This window comes from Geotrypetes seraphini, chromosome 9, assembly GCF_902459505.1.
Source record: "Geotrypetes seraphini chromosome 9, aGeoSer1.1, whole genome shotgun sequence".
Taxonomy (NCBI): Eukaryota; Metazoa; Chordata; class Amphibia; order Gymnophiona; family Dermophiidae; genus Geotrypetes; species Geotrypetes seraphini.
In genome coordinates, this window is record NC_047092.1 from 135,780,253 (window position 1) to 135,793,872 (window position 13,620).

At 39.8% G+C, this 13,620-nt stretch overlaps 1 protein-coding gene across 3 annotated transcripts in view; it reads right to left on the reverse strand.

Moving 5' to 3' along the window:
* Positions 1-13,620, reverse strand: part of PIK3CB (phosphatidylinositol-4,5-bisphosphate 3-kinase catalytic subunit beta) — a 596,095-nt gene that overhangs the window by 323,871 nt on the left and 258,604 nt on the right. For all 3 annotated transcript variants that reach the window (XM_033957959.1, XM_033957960.1, XM_033957961.1), the window contains 4 exons: positions 11,204-11,427; positions 6,717-6,899; positions 3,139-3,306; positions 660-749 (listed from right to left, as the gene is read on the reverse strand). In XM_033957959.1, coding sequence (XP_033813850.1) covers positions 660-749; positions 3,139-3,306; positions 6,717-6,899; positions 11,204-11,427 — 665 coding nt within the window. The remainder of the gene's footprint in view (positions 1-659; positions 750-3,138; positions 3,307-6,716; positions 6,900-11,203; positions 11,428-13,620) is intronic.

Genomic DNA, 13,620 nt, shown 5'->3' on the forward strand with positions numbered 1-13,620 from the left:
GGGCAATTTTTAACGCAGGAACAAGGTCATCTACCACTCTAGTGGGGTGGTGGAAGACCTTGTTCCTATTACCCCTGTAGGTTGACTAAATTGTTTCCCAATTTTGCGGGCTAATCGCGGGAATCCTCCACTGTGTCATTCACTAGTTGACATCTCATGAAGATCACAACAAGTTTCCAAGTTTATTTACATTTTAATATACTGACCATCAACGTGTATCTGGCTGGTTTACAAAACTAAAAGCATAGTAGTAAATTTTTTTTTAAAACGTGGTAAAAAAGTTGCTCAGCCATCTACTGGGATCACCAGCTGACAACACATTTCTAATATTTAATGATATACTAATTGCACAGAAATTTATCTGCTAAACTATCGTAACAATGTACACTAAAGCAAGAAAACAGATTATGAAATGCTGGTACTTCACCTGATTTAAATCTAATGTTAATTTGAAACTACCCTCATATCCACTCTATACTTACCGTAGCTCACAGGTACTGGAATTAGTTGGACCACTAGAATAAGCTGAAGTGGGAGTAGCCTGATGTGAGTTGAACTCGATGGACATTTTTCATTCAGATGAATTGGCCAAAGTATCTGACTTCAAGGAGGCTTGAGAGTCACCACATTCAGAATGTCTGTTGCTGATTATTACTTACCTTAACATTTTCTTCTGCATTGACTTTGCTACCACGGACCAATAAAATCTTGAAAGGACTACAAAAATTCCACACACTCTGGGCCATTAGCTGTAGAATGAAGATTACTTTTCTTAACAAACAGAACTACATATGTACATAGACAGCAATCTTAAAACTGCCTAAAATGCTTTAATTAATTGACTGATAGATAGATAAAGTGGTCCTGTTTATACTTTGACACATTAACCCCTCCCCCACTTTGTGAAGCTGCATGAGGGTTTTTTATTGCAAGCCACAGCGGAATTCTATAACAGCTTTATAAAGGGGGGGGGGATGTCTTGAGGCAATGAAAATCAAATGCATCCTCCTTAGTCTACTTTGCTATTTTTGGCCAGGCAGACTTCTACATTTTGGCCATGTATATAATTTGTAAGCTGTCCTCAGAATAAGGAAAGAAGAGCCCAAAGCTGAAAATCTATGGGCATTCATTTCCAGTTTACCATTTCTCTTAATTGTTCATAGTTGCCTTCTTAAATTAAGCAAGGATAATTAATCTTAGCAAATGCAATCCAAATGCATGTCTAGTCTAATTTGTCTAATGACAAGCCATGAAAATTGCATGTACGCTTTTCAGTATGCCGTTATATCCAGCTGGACAGTGCTTCAGAATACTACAGTATGTAAATAATTGTAGCATGCCAAGCTGCTGTTCAGCTAAATACAGACAGACCACCAAATAAATCAGCATCGTTATTTTAAATAATCAGCAGATTCACCTTAAACAAGCATAACATTAACTTAACTTATTCAAAGTTATTCAGTTATTCCTCTTTCAATAATGATCATAACATTAATATAGACCAATCAGATGATTCTCTAACCAAAAGAAAAATAGTCAGCTAATTTCTCAGAGAGACATTCATAAAGGTACAATATGGAAATCTTCTATAGACCCTACCTACACTTGTTGAGAAAAAAAAGCAGCCACTTCTGGAGCAAATATGAAAACTTAAAAACTATAAATTATCTAATGTTAATATGATAATTACTCCTATGGGAATTCGGCAAAACATTTTTTTAAATTCTACATACAGTTTTTTTAAAAATTCTGAAAAATTCTGCATGTTTTTATTTGCAAATTCTTTTGCATAAAATTCCCCTACTTAAATGCCTAATTCTGTCACCTAAGCTGTCTACCAGCTCAGGCTCAATTCCTCCTTCCACAGCACGCTCACTCCTTTAGTAGCTTGAACCACCTTCCTCCAAGTGCATAAACATTCCATACCTCTGTCAACCCCCTTCCCTCAAAAGACACCCAAGAGCTCTCATATATCTTCTCCTGGCACACCCACCCCATCACAGTTCTCAGTAATTCTTTGCTCCTCACCATAGCTTTCTCAAACTTCCCAGCGCTCACAGCATCAAAGCTCTCTCAAATTCACCCACACTCCATACACTCTTCCCATAGCTCTTTACAGACCTTTCTTTCCCTATACACACCTGTCTCCCCCACTACAGTATCCTCATACTTCACCTGTGACATCTCCAATTTGTTCTCCTTCTCTCCTGTACCTCACTCACATCACTCCCACAAGCACTTCCTCCTCTGGTTGACTCTCATCTCTTCTTGCCCCTTGCTCCATGAGCTCTCCTCTGCCCTCAGACCACTTTATCTTATTCATTTTCTCTGGGCTCCCTCCCTTCTCAGCACATAACACAAAAGAGCAGCTGCACATCAGACTGCATATTGCTTATCCATAGGACTGGTTCTCACTGCTGAATTTGAACCATAAGGGATACCGTAGAGCCCTGTAGTTCAAATTCAGCAGTGAGAAACAGGAGATATGAACAGAATGTGGTCGGACATGCATCCATTCTCTTTCTGTTCCTCCACTTGTGCTGAGTGCTGGATAGGGAGGAGACCAGAGGAAGTGAACAGGACTAGCTTGTCAGTACTCGCTTGGGGCAGAAGAGAACTCAAGGAGTGAGTTCTAGGGTCTTAACCAAACCAACTGTTGCGCTTTCATGGCCCTGTGCAGAATTCTTTTGCTGGAAATGCTGAATTATTAGTATTCAGGAGAATTCTGTGCATTCATTTCTTATACACATTTCCTGGAAGTAATGTACAGATATATGAAATAAATAAGAATTCAATAAGGAATATAGGAGTATGAAAATACCTATGCTAATTGCTATACCAAAGTTGTTCCCAAACTTATCTAGGGGAACTCCTAGCCAGTCAGATTTCCAGATGAACCACACTGAACAAATACAAAATAAATAAATTTTGCATGAGCCTCATTCATCTCATGATACTTATTGCAAATATCCTGAAAACAACTTCCTGGAGGCTCTCTGGGACAAGTTTGGGAATCATTAAAGCATTTCTGAAATTATATTTGCTAGAGGATAAACAAGTACACCCCTACAATATTTCTTGGCTGGCATGTCCTTGCTCTATTTAATTTGCAAATGAATTTGCAGCATCTGCACTTACAGACATGGTTCGAGTCTTTGGTGGCAAAGGAAGGGGCAGGTTGGTTGGTTTTCGTTTTATAGCTGCTTCAATTGCATTCATTTCCTGCTCACACATTTTCTTTATGTTGCAACATTCAACAAGTGTCAGCTGAGGCAGAGTCCTGTTCATCACACAGTTGCGGATATACTGAAATCAGAAGGAAACCAGTTGTTAGCAACTGATAATTTAAAGGCAAAGGCTTCTATTTCAGTTTGGATCTTTGCGAAATCTAGATGCAGGAGAGAGTCCTTAAACACTCACTGCTTCCATCCTCCCACCCAACCCCCCCACTCCCAGAAATTAAAATTGTGCGTTAACACAGCAGGAAGGCTGAACCCAAAATTGCAGAAATAGGAAAATGAAGCTGACTTGCTAGCAGCCTCATTATCTTGAGAGCAGTTCAGGAAATGAGATCCTCAAAGTCTGATCCTTTTATTTGCAATGACTATTTGGTTTCAGTTATAGTTCTGCAAATACTAACCAGTTAAACACAAAGCTGGCCACAGATTTTACCTTTCCAAAGAATTTTCTTTTTTACTACATATAATTTAACTATTTGAATATTCTACATATAAAATATTGGAAACAATGCACCTTATCAAAACAGAACAAGGCAATTTCAAAGCCAGATACCAGACTAGATACTGACTGACCTTTATACTTCCCCAAACCATCATGCTTTTCAATTTAACCCTGTTAATACAGAACTTCATTCTTAAATACTATCATGCATTACTAAACATTTCTCATCATTTCTGCAGCTAACTTCCTCTTGTAAACTTTATACAACTATTTTAACACATGCAGCTCAAGAAGGATCTTCATGTAGCACTGAATAATTAACTGAAGAGAGGAGAGAGATGCCTATTGACATCTTGTAGCTCTTTCTGGGTCCATGTTCTGTGTTCCAGAAGAAGCAGCAGTCTGTGGCCTGGTCAAAGAATTTCACTGCAATAACTGAGTTAAGTGAACTAGAAACAGATACAAAAATAAGTGGAAACTCCATGGCTAGTAATAACATAAGTGACTACTTGTTTTAAATGAACAATAATATGTTTGAAAAAAATGTAGACTGTTATATATCTACGATTTATAAGTTACCGCAATGTTTGGGTGCACACTGAATTAAATTGTTATACTAAGTCCAACAATTTAGCTAGTGACTTAACTGGGAGCATCCTAGATACCAGTGGGTATTTATTTATTTATTCATTCATTTATTTTTATAGCCCGTCCTCCCCAGGAGCCCAGAACGGGTTACAAGGATACATACATAAAGCTTTCAAGAACAGAGATACATACATTACAGAGTCAATAGCATGCTATAAGATCAAAACACAAAGCTACAGAATCAATAACTTACAACTTATAGAGAATGTGACTAAGAACACATGCTTTGCAGAATCTAAGAAAATAAATCATTAAGTCACAAATGGATATTAACATATCTACAAGACAGTGAACTGGTTAGCAGGCACAGGTGTTCTGAGGTAAGGTACGTTATTTAGGAGCAGTTCACATTTTTTACCATGATCTAAAAGAGGGCTTGGTGGTATTTGGTATTAGTAGCAAATGAGGGCTAATACAAGAGAAATTTGTTACAAGCTAGGGTTTAAACTTTGTTTCTCTAACTGATCATCTTTATGACCTTGATTAAATCACTTCACCATTCTCATGTACTGTTAGACATTAAGCTAGTTTGGGCAGGGAAATAATTCATGTACCTCAACATCTAAACTCACCTTGAACTCAGATTTAGAAAAGTTACCTTATATACTCAAATATAAACAGATTTTTGAACTAAAAAAAAGTCCCCAAAATGGGGGATCTCTGTTTATATTCAGGTTCACCTTAAATCCCGATGGTCCAGTGGTGTTGTGAACCAAGACAGGATAGGAGCAATCCCTCCATCTTCCAAGGTCCTGTCCCAGCTGTAGAATCACCATGCACCTTCCTTCCCTCCCTCCCCTCAGCAGAATCACCATGCACCCCTCACTTGGAAAAGCAACGCACAACTCCATCTGGGCCTACTTTAATCACTGGTGGTTCAGAGGGGTGAGTTGGGGCAACAGCAATTCTCTTATGCTTCTGCCTTCATAATTTTGCTGAAAAACGACTGCCGCGAGTTCCTGTGGTAATTCACAAAAGTGCTTCAGGTCTCGCAAATTGCTGCAAGAACTAGCAGAAGGCACTTTTTCAATGAGATTGCATGGGCAGGAGCATAAAAGGATTGCTCCTGCCCCAACTCACCCCACTGGACCACCAGTGATTAACAAAGGCCTGGGTGGAGGCTTACACAGCTCTTCTCTGAGGGAGGGAGGGAAGGGGCATATGGTGATTCTACAACAGGGAGAGAGGGAGGGAAGGAAGGGGTGTGTGGTGATTCTACAGCCAGCTGACAGCTAGGGCAGAACACAACACCTCACCTCAGGGGAGGGAAGGATTGTTCCTGTCCCGGTTTGGCTAACACCACTGGACTACCAAGATTTAACATAGACCCAGGGAGAGGCCAACGCTAGATAAGGGAGGGGTAAGTAGGTGTAAAGCTAGGCGGCACTTGATTACAAACCCTCAGTTTATATTCGAATTAACATTTCCCCCCCCCCAAAAAAAAAAAACGTAGGGGGGATGTTATCTCAGTTTATACTCGGATCGGTTTATATTTGAGTATATACAGTAAGTAATAAATCTAAAATCCAAATTCAAAGCTACTAATATCTGACACTGCAAGAGTGAAGAGACTGTTCTAAACAAGCAAAGTCTTGCAATACAAGTACATACAGTATACACACGTCACATCATCACAACTGAACCAATGGTTTTTCTCTCGCTGATGCTGCAGGAGTGTAGTGACTGTTCTAAATGAACGAGGTCTTACAATACAAGTACATATAGTATTTTGTATTAAAGTTTTGGGGTTGTGGAATGAATCATCTGAGTTTCCTTTATTTCCTATGGGGAAATTTGCTTTGATATACGAGTGCTTTAGATTACAAGCATGCTTCTGGAACGAATTATGCTCGCAAACCAAGGTTTGACTGTATATATATATATATATATATATATATATATATATATATATATACACACACACACACACATATATATATATATATATATACACACACACACATGCAAATCCCACAGATACATATATAGGGAATGTAAATAATTCCCTGTCACTGTATTCATTTTCTTAGTTGTTAATTGTACTGTAAAAACTACCTCATGAATCATATAGTTTTCTGTGTAACAGAAGTAAAATTTCTTCATGTGATGTGGAGTCAGAAGAAAAATAAACTCCCCCCCCAAAAAAAAGCTCCAATATAATTTCTATTAGATAAGCAGCTCCTACAGTAGACATACAAATATGGATTCATGGATGAGTTCTTTTTACACAAAATGCTTTTAATGTAGCTGTACTGAAAAATTTCTCAGAACAGGCTTAACTCAATAAATAAATGGACAGAGGACCATTAAATCTATAGTTTGCTATATTTAAGACTTTAAAAAAAACAAAAACACACAAATGTAGTTTATGAAACTACCTCACATACCTGAAACTGAATTAATGGGTGGTCACCAAAGACATATTCTAGTTTTCCACTAACTTGCAATACATAGTCATAAGGGTTAATTTCTTCATCTTCCCGCCCGCGGATGGTCAAACGTTTGCGGATTGCAAGTTCATTCACTTTGACAGGGTTCATGTTGGGAGATACCTGGAAACTGAAGACATCCTAACAAAGAAAAGGAAAAGAAATGTGGTGGTGCTATATCCCACATTAGGTTTTATATCTGTACTTGTTTAAAAAATAGTCAGAGCTATGCTGCTTTATGGGATATGTCAACAAATAAACCACCATTTAAAAACATATCTTTAATGCTAGAGAAAGTCAGAAACATGTTTTTAACACAAGAAACACTGAATATTTGATTTGGATGTTACTAGGACTTTAATCCACATTATTTACTCAGTTGAGCACTCTCTCAGATGAATGCAACACTGCTTGGTGTCTTGGCTTATAAGACTATTCATTAATATCAGCCAAGGTGACAAGAGCACCAAAGTACCACAGAATAATTTCCTTTATCAATAGAATTTTTTAAAAATCAAAAAAATGAAGAGAAGTGTTTTAACTGGACTAACATAATACACTATTTGGTTAGTTTTCAAAGATAACACCTTCTTTAGATCAGAAATGATCAAATGATGTCATAACAGCATATACTGTATATGCGAAACATAAAAGCATTCCAATGACAGTTTCATTGGGAAGGTAGGAGTAGGGGGTTGGGGTTGAGAAACAAGGAGAGATGGATGGGTGATCACATGGCAACAAAACAATGAAAGATTAGGTTACCTTTGTTAATCTTCTTTCTTGTAAATCCACACCTCTATTCCTGGACAAATGGATAGTCAATCCCATCTCACGAGACCTCTTGTAGGAAGCTTCATTTATATATTTTTGATCCTCCACTCTTACTTGACTTCCACTTGGTACAAAAGCAGACAGCCATACTAGTACAGGACACAGAAAAGAGGGAGGGGTACGGGGATACTTCCCAAGAAACTAGTCTAATATGCTCATAGCATAAAACTGGATAACAATCATGATCAAACTGGTTTTGTAAACATTATACACCATAAATTCACAACAAACAAGGAGACGCAGCCTGCACTAATAGTGTGGGACACATTAGCCAAAGACCCCCCCAGGGCAAAGTGTACAATAAGGTCGGATGTTAATCTTAGAAAGGCTGGCCAAATAATTAGAAGGCCAACTTACAGGGACTTCTTGAGTCAGATAATCGGTAAATCAGCAACTCTCAGGGCGGGTTCCAAAAATAGTGTGTGGATTTACAAGAAATAATCTTTCATTCTAGTATAATCCCACTTTATTCCTGGACAAGTAGGATGTAACAGAGCAGTCCCTCAAAGTCAGAGTGGGACTGATGAGCCTGCTGCCACAACTGAAGATCCGAAGGCAGAAACCTTCTTGGCTTCCACATCTACCCTGTAAAACTTTGTAAAGGTATGCAAGGAGGACCAACTGGAAGCTCTACAAAAAATTTCATCCAGGAAAACCACTGAAGATTCTGCCAATGAGGAAGCTACACCTCATGTGGAATGAGCCTTTACCGAAAGAAGAGGATGCTTTCTGGCTTTGATATAGACAGATGAAATGGCTATGTTGATCCATCTGGAAATGGTGGCTTTTGAAGCCGGTCACCAGCACGAACAAATGATCGGCCAAACGAAACTCGTTCGTGACCTCTAAGTACCTCATCAAAACCTGCACACATCCAGCATTTTGAACATCTTATCATGTCTGATTGAATCTGAGGGTGTAAGGGCTGGTAACCGTAGCTCCTGGTTGATGTGGAAATTAGAGATCACCTTTGGAAGGAAAGGGAGGGACAGAGCACAGGATCACGCTGGAATCCGCAATCCGCAGAAAAGGATTTCTGCAGGACAAGGCCTGAATTTCAGAAACTCTGGGGGCCGACAAAATGGTCACCAAGACGACCATCTTGATAATTAGATCCATCAAAGAAACCTGGGCAAACTAGCAAGTGACCTGAGAACTAGATTGAGAGTCCACGTTGGGAACGGTTGACTTAACTGACGGCACAGCCATAACCTAACTACATCTGGATGAGTGGCCAGAGAGCCCCTCAGGGACTTAGGACAGAAGCAGGAAAGTCTGGCTATTTGAACCCTTAGGGAGCGGACTACAAGCCAGTTTTCTAGGCCTTCTGGATGAAAAGTGAGTACAAACAGGATCAACGTCGAGCTTGGAACTTCGTTCTTCCGAGCGCACCAATGATGAAAACAGCTCGAAGCCTTTGCATATGCTGCTATAGTTGATTTCTTCTTGCTGTACAAGATGGTAGCTATCACTCCTGTCGAGTAGCCTCTGCACACTAAATCTTCACGCTCAAGAGCCAGGCCAAAAGACCAAAACAGTCTGGATCCTGCAGGGCAATGGGACCCTGCATGAGGAGGCAAGTATGGCAGGGAAGTTTGAGGTCCTGCTCCAGCTGCAGCCAAATCAGGTCAGCATACCACAGGAGCCTTAGCCAATCGGGCACCACGAGAATCACCCGACCCTGGGAAGACATAGAGAAGTCCCTCCTGTGGCAACAGCTGCATCATCACATCTAACCCGTCGCTTCCATGTTTGCAAAGGAATGAGCTACCTTCTTGTTGGCCACTGACACCATCCGGTCAAACATCGGGCATTCTCATCTCTGTACTAAACTTTGGAAAACCCTCTGGAACAGTGACCATCCCCCCTATATCCAGAGTTTGACAGCTGAGATAATCCACTTGCATGTTGTCTGCTCCTGCTATATGCGCAGCTAAAAGAGCCAGAACGTGCCTTTCTGCCCAGTGAAAGAACATTTGAGCCTCCTGCCACAGTGGCGAACTCTGGGTGCCCTCTGTCGATTGACATAGGCCACCATTGTGGGATTGCTCGAAAAGACTCAAACCGCTTTGTTCTGCAGCGCACACTCAAAGTGTAGGAGAGCCAGCTGGATCGCTCAAAGCTCCACTATCTTGGAAGGTGACCAACGGCCCTGTTCTGGATTGTCCACGCAAAATGCTCCCCAACCGTAAAGACTGGCATCCATCATCAAGATTATCTACACAGAGATCCAGAGGGGAAAAGAAAATAAGCTGAATGATAGCTAATCAAAAAACATAAGTCCAATAAAAAGGTTTCTCATCCTTTGATCATCCATCCATCTCTCCCCCTGTTTCTCAGCCCCACCCACCTATTCCTACCTTCCCCATGAAACTGTCATTGGAATGCTTTTATATTTCACATATATATTCTAATATGTGTCATCAAATTTGCTCATTTTTGAACTCATATGAAGGTGTTACCTTCATAAAACTAACCAGAAAATGTATTGTTAGTCCAATAAAAAGTATAATTAATCTTCTTTTCTTTATTTTGCTTCATATCTATTGATTACCTTTAGGAGTAGACTAACACAGCTACCCTACCACTTTATTCTTATCTTCTTAAAGTAGGATCAGTTAATACAGGGGTCTCAAAGTCTCTCCTTGAGGGCATCAATCCAGTCGGGTTTTCAGGATTTCCCAAATGAATATGCATGAGATCTATGTGCATGCACTGCTTTCAATGCATATTCATTGGGGAAATCCTGAAAACCTGACTGGATTGCGGCCCTCAAGGAGGGGACTTTGAGATCCCTGAGTTAATACATTCAGTAGTAAACCCATGCTAGAAAGAAAGCTAACTGGTACTTTTGATTAAAGCCTCAGAAACCAACATTTCCACCATTAATTAATTACCCTTTCACCTACTAGGGGTAGTCCCTCCAGAAGAGGGCTAATGAATATTGCCAAAAGTTAAAAAGTAGCTCACATCGTCTCTTCCTGTACTTTATTTGGCCTAAGGATAAATATAGAATGTTGCTTTCTACTAGGGTCAATGCAGCACCTAGACTGAGTGATAAATTTACCAAAGAAACAATACGTCAACAACGTGAATATAAACTGGTAAAAACAAAATATCTCCCCTTTTACAAAGCTGCAGTAGTGACTGCAGTGTGGCAAACACGCCGACGCCAATTAAATTCCTTTGGCATCGGAGCGATTACCACAGTTTTGTAAAAGGAGCCCTATATGACAAATTCAATTTTACCGAACACTTATAATACCATCTAAACACATAGGTATCCACAAGAAATCTCATTTCATTTGAAATAATCTGGAATTAGAATGTATTTAATGGAAAATGAGCAGCTTTTTGCCCCGTCAGATAAACAAAATAGCAGACTAGACTCCAACACTAACCATGTTAAATTCTGACAAATAAATTAACTTGGCCCTGTCAAGGCTTAGATTTCTCTCCTGTTATTGATGCTGCCTAAGAATCTTGCTCTGGAAAAACACTTATGTCATCACCTGAATAAATTAGAACCGAGTGCTGGGGTTTGTTAATGTTTCTATTTCAAACAAATGAATTATTGATGTTTAAAAACAAAACTTCCTTTGGTGATATACCTGACAATTGTCAAAATGAATTGCTACAACAAGATTTCCACCATACAGCTTGTCCTGGAAGTTCTCAGGAATTGAAGGTTCTAGCTCTGGAGGAAATGTGCGCTTTAACCAGTCCATCCAAGACAACCCCAGAAGTGACTGAATCTTCTCTTCACTTATTTTCCGCATTTTACTACGGAATTCCTTTACCTCAGGATCTTCTAGGGCATCAAACTCATGAAGACCTGCAAGATGAAAAATGTTTTAAAGGCAATGAAACATAGAAACATGATGGCAGATAAAGGCCAAATTGATCTATCTAGTCTACCCATCCACAGTATCCACTATCTCCTCTTCTCCCTAAGAGATCCCACGTGCCTGTCCCGTTCTTTCTTAAATTCAAACACAGTCTGTGTTGCCATAGAAACTTCTAGCGTATTCATCCATTATGTGTTTCAATAATGCTAGTAACCTTATATTTAGAGTGCAGAATAACTACAAAGCACAGGTTGTATTAAGGCAGTGATGTCACCAAATTAAAAGAAAGCTGTAGTTCTCTGTATTTCTTGTATTTTAATTCTCATTTTAAAACATATTTACATTACTGATAAATTGTATTGCTTGCTGTGCTCCTTTCTCAGTTTTATTTGATGCATCTGTAAAACCGTATTTGTTTTACTTACCATATGACAAAATCTCTAAGAGTATACAAAACAAATGTTTAAAAAAGGAAAATATACAACAAATTCAAAAGATACAGATAAAAATTTACAGCAATAAAAATGTAAGGAACATATATACTATATGTTTATGATTACACATTTGGCAAAACCACCCTTCCCAATAAAATCTGAGTGATTTACAATTCATCCATAAACTGCTTAAGAGTTTCAGACAGGAGAGGAAGAAGAAAGTCTCAAGCCATACTCCGGACATTGCTTCCAGAGATAAAAGAAGATTAGGTTCTTACCTCGGTAATTTTTCCTGTAGGGCGGAATAGGAGTCCTGACGATTGGGTTCTCTCCCCTTACCTGCAAGGATTGCAGAAAGCATCATTTACAATTTTCTTCAATTTCAACTCTGCCTCCTTGTGTCACTGGGCAGTGTATGTTCCAAAGCAATGGTTAACCTCTAGGAAGAAGAAACAACAAGGAAGGCACCGGGAAACTCCCCAATATGTTAAGTCTTTTATGCTCTGCAATGAGAAAAAAACAAACTTCATACATCTTACAAGGTGGGACCAAATAAGCCACCTACCTGAGTGCAATCAACATTAACAGTTATGCCACCAAAGGGCTAACAAATAGTCATCTTATTTGTTTCCAAGCAGCACATTAAACATCTTCAGTACTGCCTGTGCAATCCCAGACAAACATTCAAAGAAACCCAGAAGCATTTGGCAACACCCTTACCTATCTGAGATGGGAAACAGGCCAATGCAAAATCTGACAGGGCAGGCATCAGGAATCTTGTCCCTCCCTACAGTAAAGAAGATTACTGAGGCAAGAACCTAATCTTCTCTTCCAGTGCAGGAGGGACAGGAGTCCTGAAAACTGGGGCGTACCAAAGCAGTCCCTTGATCCTAGGGTGGGGCAGATGAGCCTGCTACAAGCACTGAGAACACAAATGTGGCATCAAACCTTGCTGCAACATCCATTCTGTAAAACTTGGAAAAGGTATGGCGATTGGACCATGAAGCTCTCTACAGCTCTCTACATGGTTATTTGTATTGTTTTGTTTGTTTCTGTATATTCAAAAATTTTAAATAAATTATTTATGGAAAAAGAAATTTGAGCATTGGAAGACTGAGGGAGATCCAAATTTAATTCCAACAAAGACACTGTAATGACTTCCACAAGGTCCATCAGCTTGAAAAGTTTGCACACAGTCTCCTTGATCCAAGACTCTTGGTTGCTATAGCCCACCTGAGACCTGAAATCCTCTAACCCTGAGGATTCACTGTGAGAGAGTAGAGGCATAGACCCTGACTCCCAGTACTTCTAGTCCTTTTCCAACTAGACCTCTGGTTCCAGCGATAAAGATTTCCGCTGAGTAACTGCACATTGTGAAGGAACCACCTCCCTGCACAACCCCTGGTGATGCTCCAGACGGAGCAGAGGATCCTTTATATTCCATATAAGCTTTAAACATCAAACTCAAAAAATAAGAGTAAAAACCCTGCACTGGTTCTCCAAGGGACCTCTGCATGGTCCTTCTTGTCTCCTCATAGGCTGAGAGGTGTCTGTGCACTTGCATTTCACCAACAACACTGAATCGCAATTCAAAGGCTCCAGAAGAGATTTTTGACCCAACAAACAAGCATCCTGAGACTTCAAGGTCCTGGAGGGACTAGTGGGGGCTAAGCCCAGAACTCCCAGACTCCCTTCCCCCTCACGTGCCACATGGCAAATGGATGCTCCTCAGACCATCCAGCACAA